Source organism: Elgaria multicarinata, chromosome 5 (genome assembly GCF_023053635.1).
Source record: "Elgaria multicarinata webbii isolate HBS135686 ecotype San Diego chromosome 5, rElgMul1.1.pri, whole genome shotgun sequence".
Classification (NCBI taxonomy): Eukaryota; Metazoa; Chordata; class Lepidosauria; order Squamata; family Anguidae; genus Elgaria; species Elgaria multicarinata.
In genome coordinates this window covers 34,912,993-34,927,436 of record NC_086175.1, presented here as the reverse complement: position 1 = coordinate 34,927,436, position 14,444 = coordinate 34,912,993, and the positions used below count along the sequence as shown (strand labels likewise).

At 42.5% G+C, this 14,444-nt stretch overlaps 1 protein-coding gene across 1 annotated transcript in view; it reads left to right on the top strand.

Moving 5' to 3' along the window:
- Window positions 1-14,444, top strand: part of NALCN (sodium leak channel, non-selective) — a 229,162-nt gene that overhangs the window by 84,133 nt on the left and 130,585 nt on the right. Inside the window, exons 9-11 of the mRNA XM_063127455.1 lie at window positions 3,062-3,204; window positions 3,322-3,426; window positions 5,601-5,687. Of these exons, the coding sequence (XP_062983525.1) occupies window positions 3,062-3,204; window positions 3,322-3,426; window positions 5,601-5,687 (335 nt within the window). The remainder of the gene's footprint in view (window positions 1-3,061; window positions 3,205-3,321; window positions 3,427-5,600; window positions 5,688-14,444) is intronic.

Here is a 14,444-nt window from a genome sequence, read left to right as displayed (position 1 = left end):
CCCAACGATCCCAAATCACCTACCCCATCCTGAAGTATTACTTCATATTCCAAATGTCTACTTGGGGCCATTTATTTTAATTTTTCTTGACAGAAGTTTTAAGAGGCTGTTACCACAGCAGGAAAAATTAACTTTAATATTGCATGTTTCTTTGGAGCCCAAAATGTAATTGAAAAGAATGTAATTAAAAAGAAATAGTAGAAGGAAGAAGAAACATGATTTCTAGATTTCAGCATCTGCATATAATTTGAAAAGCATATCAACCAATACTGATGTAGGGGTTTATTTATGTGTTTATTTATTTATTAAATGTATATACTGCCCCATAGCTGAAGCTCTCTGGGCAGTTTACAAAAGTTAAAAACAGTGAACATTAAAAAGTATACAAAATTTAAAACCATCAAAATTATAAAAATTAGGTTGTTTATCCTAAAAACTTCTATTTTTAATAGATATATTATTGTCCAAGCTTACAGACAAAACCCAACTTTTTCTATTACAAGGCCTAAATATATTAGTTTTAGTTGTGATTTTGTTGTGATTTTGAAATGCGTGGGAAAGGGATTCCTGAAGTAACAACAGAGGTGAATCTGTCTGGTGATTTAATACACTTGAGAAAGATGAAGGTTGGTATTTCCACAGTGGACACAGATCATTAGCTGCATTCAGGCATATCACTAAACGGTGGCTTAGTGCTACGTGAATGAGCCTCATGCTTATGTATCCACCCCTTTCTTCCTTCTCCTTTGGTGCAGCCAGAAGCATTACTTCTAAGGTAGTCAGACGAATATGGGAAAGTGGAATAGGACAGGTTTGGATGGGGGGGATACAAAAATATTATTTTGCAATAAAAAAGCATTTGCTTCCATTTTCAACTAACCATGGTTCATCATCATCGTCATCATTTATTTCTTACCCGTCTCTCCCTCTGGATCGAGGCAGGGAACAACAACAAATACAAAACACCATAAATACATAAAACTGATTAAAACATATAAAACGAATACATTGTTATGATAAGCTGTCATTCCTAATTTGGATATAACAACAAACGATGGTTAATGGAAGCAGATGCTTCCCATTTCTTCATGGCCATGGTAGAGGGGAATGGAAGCAGGCTTGCGGACCATAGTTTATTGTGGGTATTTCTTTTTAATCACAGTTATAAACCCTTGAAACTGTGGCAGTTTAATACCACTGTGCCTCATGCCTGTTTCATTTCTATTGAAGCAGCTTACAGCAAATATGATTGAAGTCACTGTAGTTGACAGAATGTATGCCAGTGTTGGGAGTATTGAACTTAGGGTGGGGAGACATGAATTGAAACCCAAGCTCAGCCACGTTGTTCAGTGCATTCAGGTCACAGGGCCAAATTACATGTATTGATCATCACATGGTTTGCTACTGATTGCACCATTTTTTCTTTCAGAAATTGCCAACATGGGAGGTCCAGTCAGGACCCTGGCATGGGGAATAGGGGGGCTTTAGTCATTTGCCCTCTGCTGTGGTCCAATGGGAGCTTTTCTCTCCATACCTCCCTATTCGCCATGCTGCAATCCTGTTCTGGATCAGGGAGCTCACATTGCTTATTCCTACAAGGAAAATTGTGCACTCAAGTGCAAACTATATGATGACATTATATGTAATATGGCCTTTGGTCAACATATCCTAGAGATATGGCAAGGACAAAATGAAAACACCCATGCATGACACCTGCACTCTTTAAAGAAAGAGTGGGATACAAATGTGCTAAACCAAGAGTAGGCAGAAAGCCCCTGGTGTTTGGGGCTTCAATTCCCAGTATTCCTGACCACTGGCCATACCGATAGGGACTTCTGGGAGTTGAAGATCTACATCTGGAGTTCTACATTGTGCCCACCTCTGTGCTGCATAAATCTCAGGCATGTATGTTGGATGTTTCTGTGAAGATGGGATAGCATTTATAGCAACTTGTAGGACTGTCTTTGCCTCTTTCATACCATCTCTTCTCTACCAAATTTGGGGCATGCAACTCCCTTGCACCTCGTTAGAAGAGTGGCAGTTCTCAGAGTAACTGCAAAAATCCCCATTGTGTTGAATTCGTCATCTATCATTATGAGTTGAGTCCTTTTTGAAAATTCTGTTGAGACACTATTGCCCCGCTCGTGCTCTTCACTCCTCTGATGCCATGTTTCTCGCCTGCCCAAGGGTCTCTACTTCCCTTGCTCAGCTTCGTCCATTTTCCTCTGCTGCCCCTTACGCCTGGAACGCTCTCCCAGAACATCTGAGATCCACAAGTTCAATCGCAGCTTTTAAAGCTCAACTAAAAACTTTTCTTTTTCCTAAAGCTTTTAAAACTTGATGTTGTTTGGACTTTATACTGTTAGTTTTACCCTACCCTGTGCCTGTTTACCCTACCCAGTGCCTGTTTGCATTCTCTTCCCCTCCTTATTGCTTTACTATGATTTTATTAGATTGTAAGCCTATGCGGCAGGGTCTTGTGATTTACTGTTTTACTCTGTACAGCACCATGTACGTTGGTGGTGCTATATAAATAAATTATTATTATTATTATTATTATTATTATTATTATTTACTTTGCATGTTTTGCGAACGGTCTAGTAGCTGCCTTCATTTTAGAAGGGAGGGATTTGTGTTTCCACTTTGGGGTAGAAACAAGCAAATGGACATCTGTGGTATAAGGTATAATGATTGCTTTTATATGAATTGTGGTTTGTGCCTCAGTGGCTACAAGCAACAAAAGCAAAAACATAAATACACTGAGATATTAGTGAATTATACAAAGAATGCCAAATCCTGGTCACAGATATTTAAGCACTTTGAACTTATTCACCTCAACAGATACATACATATATCTTTAGGATCAAATATCATGCACTGTAATGTTGCAACATCTGAAAACTAATCATAAGCATCATAAATGAAAAATGGGATAACTTTTTTTGTGGAGGTGTGTTTCATGGGAAGAAAGGAAAATGAAGTAAAAAGATGATGACTGCTGATTTTCAAAATGCTTATTCTAATTTGCACTGTGAATATATCTTTCATTTTCCATTTACAGGTACAAGCATATTTACTGTTTATGAAGCTGCTTCTCAAGAAGGCTGGGTCTTCCTGATGTACCGAGCAATTGACAGCTTTCCCCGATGGCGCTCATACTTCTATTTCATCACCTTAATTTTCTTTCTTGCCTGGCTTGTTAAGGTACTGTAGAAGAGGTTCTGGCAAACTTAACTCAAAAAATAAATCATGTTTGGGCTTCTCCCATCCCCTCTATTCTGCCTGTATGTTTCACTGCAAACCACTGTCCTTCTTTTGTAGAATGTATTTATTGCTGTCATCATTGAGACATTTGCTGAAATCCGTGTGCAGTTCCAACAGATGTGGGGGTCCAGAAGCAGTACTACTTCAACAGCTACTACGCAGGTTTGTTTATTCGTTCAGTCGCTTCCGACTCTTCGTGACTTCATGGACCAGCCCACGCCAGAGCTTTCTGTCAGCAGTCGCCACCCCTAGCTCCCCCAAGGTCAAGTCTGTCACCTCCAGAATATTATCTATCCATCTTGCCCTTGGTCGGCCCCTCTTCCTTTTGCCTTCCACTTTCCCTAGCATCAGCCTCTTCTCCAGGGTATCCTGTCTTCTCATTATGTGGCCAAAGTACTTCAGTTTTGCCTTTAATACCATTCCCTCAAGTGAGCAGTCTGGCTTTATTTCCTGGAGTATGGACTGGTTTGATCTTCTTGCAGTCCAAGGCACTCTCAGGATTTTCCTCCAACACCACAGTTCAAAAGCATCTATCTTCCTTCGCTCAGCTTTCCTTATGGTCCAGCTCTCGCAGCCATAGGTTACTACGGGGAATACCATTGCTTTAACTACGCAGGTAGACATCACTAAATGTTTAAAGGTGAAATTCTATGCATGTTTAGACAGAAAAAGTCCTACAATTTCCATTATTCTCCAGCCAGTCATGTCGTTGGTCTGGTTCACACGTAATGACAGCCCAGTTGGGTTGAGTTTCAGTTGTTGAATTGTGGGTTATCATTAACCCTGCACTGTGGTATAATTATAAATTGTTCACCACAAACAACACCCAGAGTTCACAATCAAACAACAAACCATTGAGTTCTCTGCCTGGGTTCTTTGTGATTAATAAGCCATAATTAAACCATAGTGCAGGGTTCTCACGTAACAGCAAGCAACCCATACTCAACCTATACTCTGGGTTCTCATTATGTGTGAACCAGTTTTAGCTCAAGCAGTTATAATCTCAGGTGTAGCCTTAAGGGAATGTCTTCCCAACACATCGTTCATTGTTGTAGGACCTCAGCAATTCCATTAAATTGCCTTTGCAGCCCATGATACCCATATCCTAATTAAATGATCTAAGATGAGTCCTGGGCTGCCACATTTAAATTATACCTTCCCTCCCAGTAAAGCTCAGGATCCTTTACTATAAGGACTGCTTGAGATATTACGAAATTCCTACACTAATCTATACAACAATCCTCTAACGTAGGATAATACTACATTCCTATAGTTCCAGGGTAGGGCACATGTTTTTTCAGACAGAAAGTCCCCGATGCAATTCCTGGTATAACTATTGAAAAGGGCCAGGTAGCAGGTGATAGGGAAGGCCTCTGACTGAGATACCAGAGAACCGCTGCCAGTTGGAGGAGACAATACTGGGCTAGTTGGAAGTTGGTGAACATCTAAGGCAGCTTCCTACATTCGTTCCAACTGAAGGAAAGAGATAAAGCTGAGGAAAATGTAGCTTGCCTAAATCCCTAGTAGAATCTTTTCATCACTATGTGGTACTACATTACACTGCACTACATACAGGGCAGCCCTAACATTAGGCAGGGTGAAGCAGTCACCTCAGGTGGTAGATGCTGGGAGGTGGCGGCAAGGTGTTGGCGGAAAGAGTGATGTGCCTCACAGCCCATTCTATGCTCCCTGAGCTAGCTTGCTACCTTCAGGTTCACTGGAGGATAGTGTTCTATCACTAGCGTTAACGAAACAATTTAGTCAGCTTTTATACATGAAATGGGAGAGGGTGTCATCTTGTTCTTCACCTCAGGCAGTAAAATGTCTTGGGCTGGACTACACAGCACTGTGTGAACAGGCTGCTGGATTAGATGGACCCTTGGTCTGTTCCAGCATGGCTCCTCCTGTGTTCTAAGCTCAATACAAATATTTGTATGAATCTTGTCTGCATTTGATATAGGCTTTAAGAGATGTGTGTGCAGTCGCCAGATACACATCGGTTGTGCATATATTCCCACAATATATTCCTGATGCAGGAAGACAAAGCATTTTGAAGCCACCTTAGATCTTCCTTGTGTTTGCATCAGCCTCGACAGAACCTGCAGCCAGCTCTGGCACAGGATCTTTCAGTTTAAGAGCTGATGCTAACAAAACCATTCAAATGCTGTGGAATATTACAGCATAAAAGCAATGGAGTCCGATTCTTTTCAAGTGGCTACACGTTCAGAATGCAACAGAGGCAGAGTGATGTTCAAGAGAAAAAAAGGACTCTCAGCAGTTTTGTTTGTGTATCTGTGCACATAAACCTCTTCTGACAAGTGTTTTTCACCCTCCAGATGTTTCATGAAGATGCTACGGGAGGATGGCAGCTAGTAGATGTTGATGTGAATAAGCCTCAGGGCAGAGCTCCAGCATGTCTGCAGGTAGGGTATGGCTTTTTTAATAAAGCTATCAGTGTAGCGAACCAGGGGGAGAATGTTTTTCTTTGTAGGCAGCAAGTGAAAAATCCCAGTGACCACAATTTAAACTCAGTAATTGTTCTGAATTAAATCTTTACTTGCAGATCTATTGTGCATTTTGTATGTTCGGTAAAATAGATACACACCATCCTCAATGTCAGCTGTCCATAAAATTCTGCTTAGAAAGCTAGGTGGAGTAGGAGGGTGGGGTGGGGATACATTTCTTGAAATCTAGTCGCCTTTAGTCATTTAATGTTTTGCCTTCTCCCTTGGCATTCTCTCCAATATAAAGAAAACATATACATATTTTTGTGTGCACTTTCCTGCACTATACACATTTTTGTACACATGTTTTGATGTGCAAACTTTGATTGCAAACTCCGAGAAAGTGCGGATATAAATATTTAACTGTATTCCAGTTCGCATATGAGTTTTGGTAGTGCAAATTTTGACCATTGGCATAAAAATGTAAACTAAGGCAATTTCTCCCTCATCCCTAGTATAGAGGGAGGAGACAGGTTATAACAGAATGTTGGAAACTCTTTTTATATAGAGAAAAGGGGTATGATTTTGAGGTGGGGTGCATCTACAAACACTAGCACACTGGATTCCACTGCCCCCCTCTCCCCATATATTTTCTCTCAGCCTCTGCCTTCCCAGAACCAGCAATTCACTTTCTAAACTCCTCTGATGTGGGAGCAGTTTACACTTAATGTAGCCATCACTGATATATGGGGTCCTCACTCACTCCAAATTTCCTATTAAGGAGCTCTCAGGCTAAAACCACAAGCTGCTTTTTATGCCATTTATTTCCATTTGGAGGGGTTCCTCTGCACTATATTGCCTTGAATGTCATCTGCAGAGCAAAAGCTGAACCAGACATTATTAAGGTTATTTCCAGGAAGGCACGTACCAGGTAATTTGATTACTGTAATTCTGTTGGCTTTGTGCTTTGAAGTGCCCTGGCTTCATTAACAAGCATCATTCCCTACCATGGAAACACAGAACCTACTATGTGAGGTAATGAATGCATTTCCTTCTGCAAGCAAACTTCCTTCATGTATATACTGTTTAACTTTGATTTATGTTTGTATATGGGTTGAGTAAAGAAATCATGCAAATGCAATCATAAAGGAAACATTATCAGCATGCGTTACTACCTAGGGCTTGTCTACACTCATTTCTACTTCATGTCTTTAGTGATTCGAGACAATTATAATATGCATTCTTTGTTGTTTATTCGTCCAGTCATTTCCGACTCTTCGTGACTTCATGGACCAGCCAACGCCAGAGCTTTCTGTCGGCTGTCACCACCCCCAGCTTCCCCAAGGTCAAGTCTGTCACCTCCAGAATATCATCCATCCATCTTTCCCTTGGTCGGCCCCTCTTCCTTTTGCCTTCCACTTTCCCTAGCATCAGCCTCTTCTCCAGGGTATCCTGTCTTCTCATTATGTGGCCAAAGTACTTCAGTTTTGCCTTTAATACCATTCCCTCAAGTGAGCAGTCTGGCTTTATTTCCTGGAGTATGGACTGGTTTGATCTTCTTGCAGTCCAAGGCACTCTCAGGATTTTCCTCCAACACCACAGTTCAAAAGCATCTATCTTCCTTCGCTCAGCCTTCCTTATGGTTCAGCTCTCGCAGCCATAGGTTACTATGGGGAATACCATTGCTTTAACTATGCGGACCTTTGTTGTCAGTGTGGTGTCTCTGCTCTTAACTATTTTATCAAGATTTGTCATTGCTCTCCTCCCAAGAAGTAAACGTCTTCTGATTTCCTGGCTGCAGTCAGCGTCTGCAGTAATCTTTGCGCCCAGAAATACAAAGTCTGTCACTGCCTCCACGTTTTCTCCCTCTATTTGCCAGTTATCAATCAAGCTAGTTGCCATAATCTTGGTTTTGTTGAGGTTTAACTGCAACCCGGCTTTTGCACTTTCTTCTTTCACCTTTGTCATAAGGCTCCTCAGCTCCTCCTCACTTTCAGCCATCAAAGTGGTGTCATCTGCATATCTGAGATTGTTAATGTTTCTTCCTGCAATTTTAACTCCAGCCTTGGATTTGTCAAGCCCAGCACGTCGCATGACGTGTCCTGCATACAAGTTGAATAGATAAGGTGAGAGTATACAACCCTGCCATTCTAGTCTGCAGATATTCTGAAGACATCTAAAAATCCTGTAGCCATAGGGTCACTAAAGAAAATGACATCAGCTATCAGAGGAGCCATTTTCTCTCCATGCTTGCCTGCCCATCCACTGCAACATATTACACAGGCCTAGAACTGGCACATGGGATTGTCAGGCAGCTACTGGGGTTCCAGCAGAACAGCAGGGTCCACAGCTCAGTGAACACTTATCGTGAGTTCCTTTTAACTGGTGCTGCAAACTTATGACAGTCAGGATTAGGGAGCTACCATTTTAATTTCCCGCAATGCCCCAGAGCACTGTTACTGAAGTCAACACCAGAAAAACATGTGGTGTCAGGGGGCCCTTCCCCAACATAAGCACTCAAACCCGGAGCCAACCCTAGTGTACTCTAATATTAGTGTGCTCTAATAAAATGTCTATGAATTTGAAATTTTGATGGTTGCATTCAGATTAGATCTTTGTATCTTCCGTGCCACTTTGTGTACTTCTGACAGGACTAGCTTGAAAGAGCTTTAAAGTCCAGCATTGACCATAGAATCAAATCTGGCAAATGTCCCCCCGTTCTCACACTGTGTACAACTTCTTAAAGGACTGAGGCAGCATAAGAGAATTTCACACCTCATCTCTTCCAGGTTTAGGAGACCAAATCAAAATGCTTTGGCCAAGAACCTAAAAATTCCTGATATTCCAGATCTATAGCTCAATAACTGAGGAGTATATCAACAGGGGGCTGATTATTGTTCTCCTTTTGGGGCCTCTTTTAACTAGATGAGATTATTTATGCTGAGTTTTGTTTTTTCTGTCATAACTAAACCACAACATTCCAAGACAGATGCAGGAATTACTGAATAAAGTTTTTCATTTTTAAGTAAAAGCCTGTCTATACCATTGAAACAAAAGGGTAAATGGAGGAATGACTGATAGCTGAGGCTAGAATGGAATGGTGGGCGGGGTTAGTGGCAAACCAGGTCACTATGTGCAAACCAGGTCACTATCTCCAAATCCTAACTTACTTTCTTTGTTCTCCTTCTACCTGACTTTCTCCAACTGCCACTCACTCTGCCCACCATTCCATTCTAGACTCCGCTATCAATCATTCCTCTACTCACTCTTCTGTTTCAATGGCATAGTCAGGCTTTTTACATAAAAAACATAAACTTTATTCAGTAATTCCTGCATCTGTCTTGGAATGTTGTGGTTTAGTTATGACAGAAAAAAATGCAACATAAAAAATCTCATCAAATTAAAAGGCCTTGGAAAATAAAACAAAATATTCACTTGCCATTGGAAAGCTGTTAATGCTAGGGGTGTGCACGGACCCCCCGCTCCGCTTCACTTGCAGATCCGCCATTTTCCGGATTGGGCCGCTTCGCCCCGCCCCCGCTCCGCCCACTTCCGCTCCGCTCCGCCCGGAGCTCCGGATCCGGATCCGGAGCTCCGTTTTCCCCCCCCATAGGCTTGCATTGAAAGCTAAAAAATTATACAACTTTTTTTCTGTTCAAGTTAGAAACCTCATGTTTGGCACCATGACACCTCATGGGGATATACACAAGCACGCCAAGTTTCAAAGCAATCCCATCATCCCCTGATTTTTGGCGAATTTTTGAAAATCGGGCACTCCACACACAACATCCCTGCGAGGTGGGCAGGGGAGGAGGGAGGGAAGGCAGGCAGGCATGCAGCTGGCATTTCTGGGGGCATAAGGAAGTGAGCCAAGGATAAGCCAGTAATGCATATAAAATGGAATAAATCAATAAATAAACAAAGGAGGGGGGAATTAAAAGCAGCAGTGTTGCTCTATAAACAGCAAGAAGAATTTTTTTAAAAAGGCTGTATCTGTCTTTTACCAGCAATAGGGGGACGTGCCCGGGGGAGGGGGAAGTAGCTGCCAGTTCAAGACAGCCACCAACAGCTCTGAGAAGAAGTAAAACGCTCACTTCAACTCATAACAGGCATTGCTCCACCACTGAAAAGTGACCTTTCACTTCAACACATGATAGGCATTGCTCCACCGTTTTACTCTCTTTGGAAGGCTCTAATGGCCTTCCAGTGCAGGAGAGAGTGGGGGCACGTCCACGATGAGATGCCCTAGGGGAGCTCATCCCCTTGCACCACATCTATTCAGTTGTTCACCAAGGTTAGGGTGGGGAGCAGTGCTGTGTTTCTATCTCTTATTCTTGGCTTAGTATATGATTTCAGGTTGTGTTTGTGCATTTGGTGGGGCTACTGTGTTAAAAAACACGGGGAAAAGCCCGTTCAGATGAAGAAAGAGAAGTTTCCCAGAATCCCAAGTTACCTGTTTTGCCTATGCCCTCCTCCAACTTTGGGATCATCATGACCGGGAGCTGACTCTGCCCCTCAGCCCTTTGAAAAAGGTATTTTTCCCGCCGATTTTTTAAAAACTTCTAGCGCGCGACCCGTACGATGCAGAAAGTTGAGAGTAGTCTCAAAATGACCCCCATCCACGACTCTCTGTGCACAAGAATTTTCAGAATGATAGCTTAAACCCCCCCCCCAGTTATCCCCGATTCTTTCCCTCAATGCAATCCTATGGGCGAAAAGCCGAAAACGCCGTTTGAGCCGCGCGGTTGACCCGATTTTCACAAAAATATAGCACGCGACCCAGACAACGCAGAGAGGTGAGAGTGGTCTCAAAATGACCCCCATCCACGACTCTCTGAGCACAAGAATTTCTAGAACGATAGCTTCAAAAACAACCTAGTTATGCGCGATTATTTGCCGCAATGCAATCCTATGGCGAAATGTTTTCAAGATGGTGACCGGAGCGCTCCGCCTGAACTAGGAGCTCCGAAAAATGGCCGCTTCTCTTCGCCTTGCTTCTAGGGGGTCCGCGGTCCGCTCCTACTCCGCCTCTGGGTAAGGCGGAGCAGGCCAATCCGCTACTGCTTCTACGCTCCTAATCGGAGCGGATCACACCCCTAGTTAATGCATTCACTAGGCAAGCCTGCCTGGGAAAAGAAATCCATAAGTAGGGTGCCACAACTAAGAAGGTCCACTCTCCAGTTGTCTCCCACCACACCTCAGATGATGTTCAAAACTTAACATGTTATTCAGGAACTTAGGCTTATGCCTACAACTGCCAGCATACCTTGGGTGGAAGGGAAGACTTATTGGGCTTTGGCGGCCATCATCTAGTAGTGGCTTGCCATCCTAGGCTGAAGGGGGAGTGCCTGGGGCCGGCTGTATCAGTCGCTAGGCATCATCAGGAGTGGAAGCGAAGGAAGGCGCAGCTCTGGGCCCATTGCCAATGGCAATGACCGAACTAACAGTCAGTCTGTCAGCCGGGCGGCTCCCTCACAGCCTACCTATGAGCACTGATTGCACAGTGCAGTGTGGAGTGGCTTCACTTCCCATTAGTCTCAGCGGCAGGACTCCCATTGGGCAAGTCAGGCACTGCATCGAAAGGCATTCAGGTAGTTTTCATTTTCTGTGGGGTCAGAAAATGAAATTATGGTGGTAGCTTCAAGGCGGCCCTGGCCATGCGTCGTGAGAGAGAGGAGGGGGGAGGAAACAAATTTAATTCATTTTAAAGTTACCTCACAGGCCTAGCATCAGCCTACCTTGCAGGGTGGTCATGAGGATGAGAGAGGGCGGTGGAAGAAACAAAATAATTCGGTTTGATGTTAACTCACAGGCCTAGGCAACGTCCTACTACTTTAAGATGATTACCTTGCAGACATATATCTTAAGGGACCTGAGCTTTTAGAAACTCTCTCTCTCCCTTTCTCTCTCTCTCTATATATATATATCTGTTAGGAGTTATATGTGACATATCTCTTCACGTTTTGTGGGAGATTTATCACTTTTATTTAGCAGAGAGAAAGATAGCAGCAACAGAATAATTGACCAGATGTTGTATATTAAACTGTTTCTTTATGATGAGCTTGAAGAAAGTAGTAAAGAATACATCATCAAATAACAAGAGAGACTATAAAAAAAAACCACTCTGTCCTTTTCTTAATACAGATGATGGAGAGAAGATCAGTTAACGGCCTTTTTACAACCGCAATGGAATAGAGCAGAAATCCCCCCTCCCACTTTATACTGGTAGAATGTTGCTCTATCTAGAATCAGACTATGCATAACGCATCATCAATATTTCTAACACGAGCAACGCCAGGTATATCAGCTAGTTTATAATAAATTAATTTATTTGTATGCCCAATGCAGCAAACAATCAATTTTATTCTCATAACAACCTGTGAGGTAGGTTAGGCTAGGAGTCAATGACTGGCCCAAAGTCACCCAGGGAACTTCATGGCTGAGTGGGGAATAGAACCTGTGTCTCTTGAGTCCCAGTCCAACACTCCAACCATCACACCACACTGGTATACAGGCCCAACTTACACACACACACACACACACACACACACACCATCATCATTGCCATCATCATGTTGGGCCTTTAAACTGGAGTTTTTAACAAAAGATGTGATTATTTGTGATCTCCTAAATCACCATTCAGCTGCACAAAGGTATCCCATGTTTCATCTTAAAGTATTGACCCACAAAAATAAATGATTCATCTTTTTAGAATAAATAATGAAATTTAGGTTTGTAGCTAATCGATATTCGTAATGGGTAGGAAATGTTTGCCAAATCGGCTATATGCCTATGAACCTCTGTTCTTGCTGCCCATGGTATCTAGAATAGTTATAAGTGCAAAACAATCATTGGCAATTATTTGCTTTCTTCTATTGTAGTAAATCATTTGGCACAACCACCTACCAAGGAACTTGCTTGGATAAGTTATTTGCTCTTGCTATTGTTGCTGGCATAGCGTATTTTAGCTGTGGTGACTTCCTGCCTACCATAAATTGCTCCTGCTGTCACTCTATGTGCAGTTCTCTGGTCTCACAGAAACAGTTTATCCAAATACCAGGTTTCAAAGGATTTCTTTTCCGAACTCTGCTGGAATCAATGTATTCTTTTAACCCTGTATGAAAGACATGGCTTCGTTTTTATTGTTTCTACTCTTGTTAAGAGTCCTAAATCAAAAAGGGAGGAAGGTTCATTATTACTGCTTTTTTGTTTGTTTCTACTTTCTGTTTCTGACAACGTACAGAATATGCATGGTGTAATAAAGACAAATCTAGTGACCTATCCTTATTCACCGTGGTTAAAGCCGTGGTTTAAGGTGTCTTTTGAACACGGCCCGGCTTTCTGGCTTAACCACCGTGGTTAAAGCTATGGTTTAAGGTGTCATCTGAACGAGGCCAGTGTCTGCATGCCTTCCAGATACTTTACACAACCATTTATCTCCTAAACATGTCATATGAACGACAAGATAAGTGAATAATTCTGAACTGTATTTTGAACATAGAGGGTTAAGAGGAAATTTATGTTCATCTGTTTTGGTTGTTTATGGGTTGATTTCCGAAACATTGTGACACCTGAGTGCTTAAATCATTTTGAAATGACTTGTGTGGGGGGTGTCTTCATGGCGCCAGTTAGTGTCATGTCCCTCGGAAACCCTGCGGCTTCCCTCACCCAGGGTGGCATCGGGTAAACTCAATGCCAAGGAGAGAGCACAGGGTTTCTGAGTGGCCATCCGTAGCCAGCCACCCTCTTCTTGGTGGAAGGCAACCAATCACAGGCCATCTTCCACCAGGCACTGCCCAATCACGCCTCCGCTGTGACTCTGGAGCAAGGCAAAAGGCTATCCTAACATCAACTTGCATGTCCTCACCTCATTTTTTTTGGGGGGGGGGAGGAGTCAGGGTATGTCCCTGACTTTTTTTCTCCAGAGCTTTAGCAGAAAGCCCCCAGAGTGGGTGCACGATTGTGTCATTGTCGTATAATTGATGCCAGCCAGCGTGCACCAACCGAGCTTTCTGAGCGTTTAGGCAGCCCCTTGGTTTATTTATGACTTAAATATTTGAGGGGGTTGGAATCTAGGCAGGGCCAAATTTCCATGTGTTATAACTTTTGTATCAAAACTTGTTTCAAGAAGATACTGTGTTTTGTTAAATCAGTAAGCAAGTTATGCAAAAAATAAAAAATAATAATTAAAAAAATTAACAATTTTTCCTAGGCTGCTTTCTAAGGACATTTTTCTAGCATCCAAACTGTGCAATCTCTATGCAAGCACTTAAAGGATGTTCTGGAAGCAGCAGCTCAGCTTTAGGAAAAAGAAACTATGTAATAGTTGAATTAGTTCCAATAAGCCATGATCAGAGAGGTTCCCTGACCCAGCCAGCTGTGCCAAACCTGAGCCAACCTCGTTTTTTCTACCCTATGCAAGATTCCCCTAGTTCAAACACAGAGTGGAAATGCAAGGGAAACAGGGAGGCGCTTTGGATATATGACAAGGAGCATCACTTTGAGGATAAAAGGTGGGCATGATGTGCTCACTAAAGCTGGAAAAGACTGAGCTACATCATGGTGGATAGACTGAATAAATGAGAGGTGAGTTTTTGGTTAAGGAGGGAGATAATTTTCCTCCAGAATTCAGTTTTGGCAAAAACAGATGGGAGACTGAAGTGACTTCCCCGTTCATAATAAATTCCAATTTTGAAATTCACGGATCTTGCTTTGATTCCAATCACCCACGCAGGG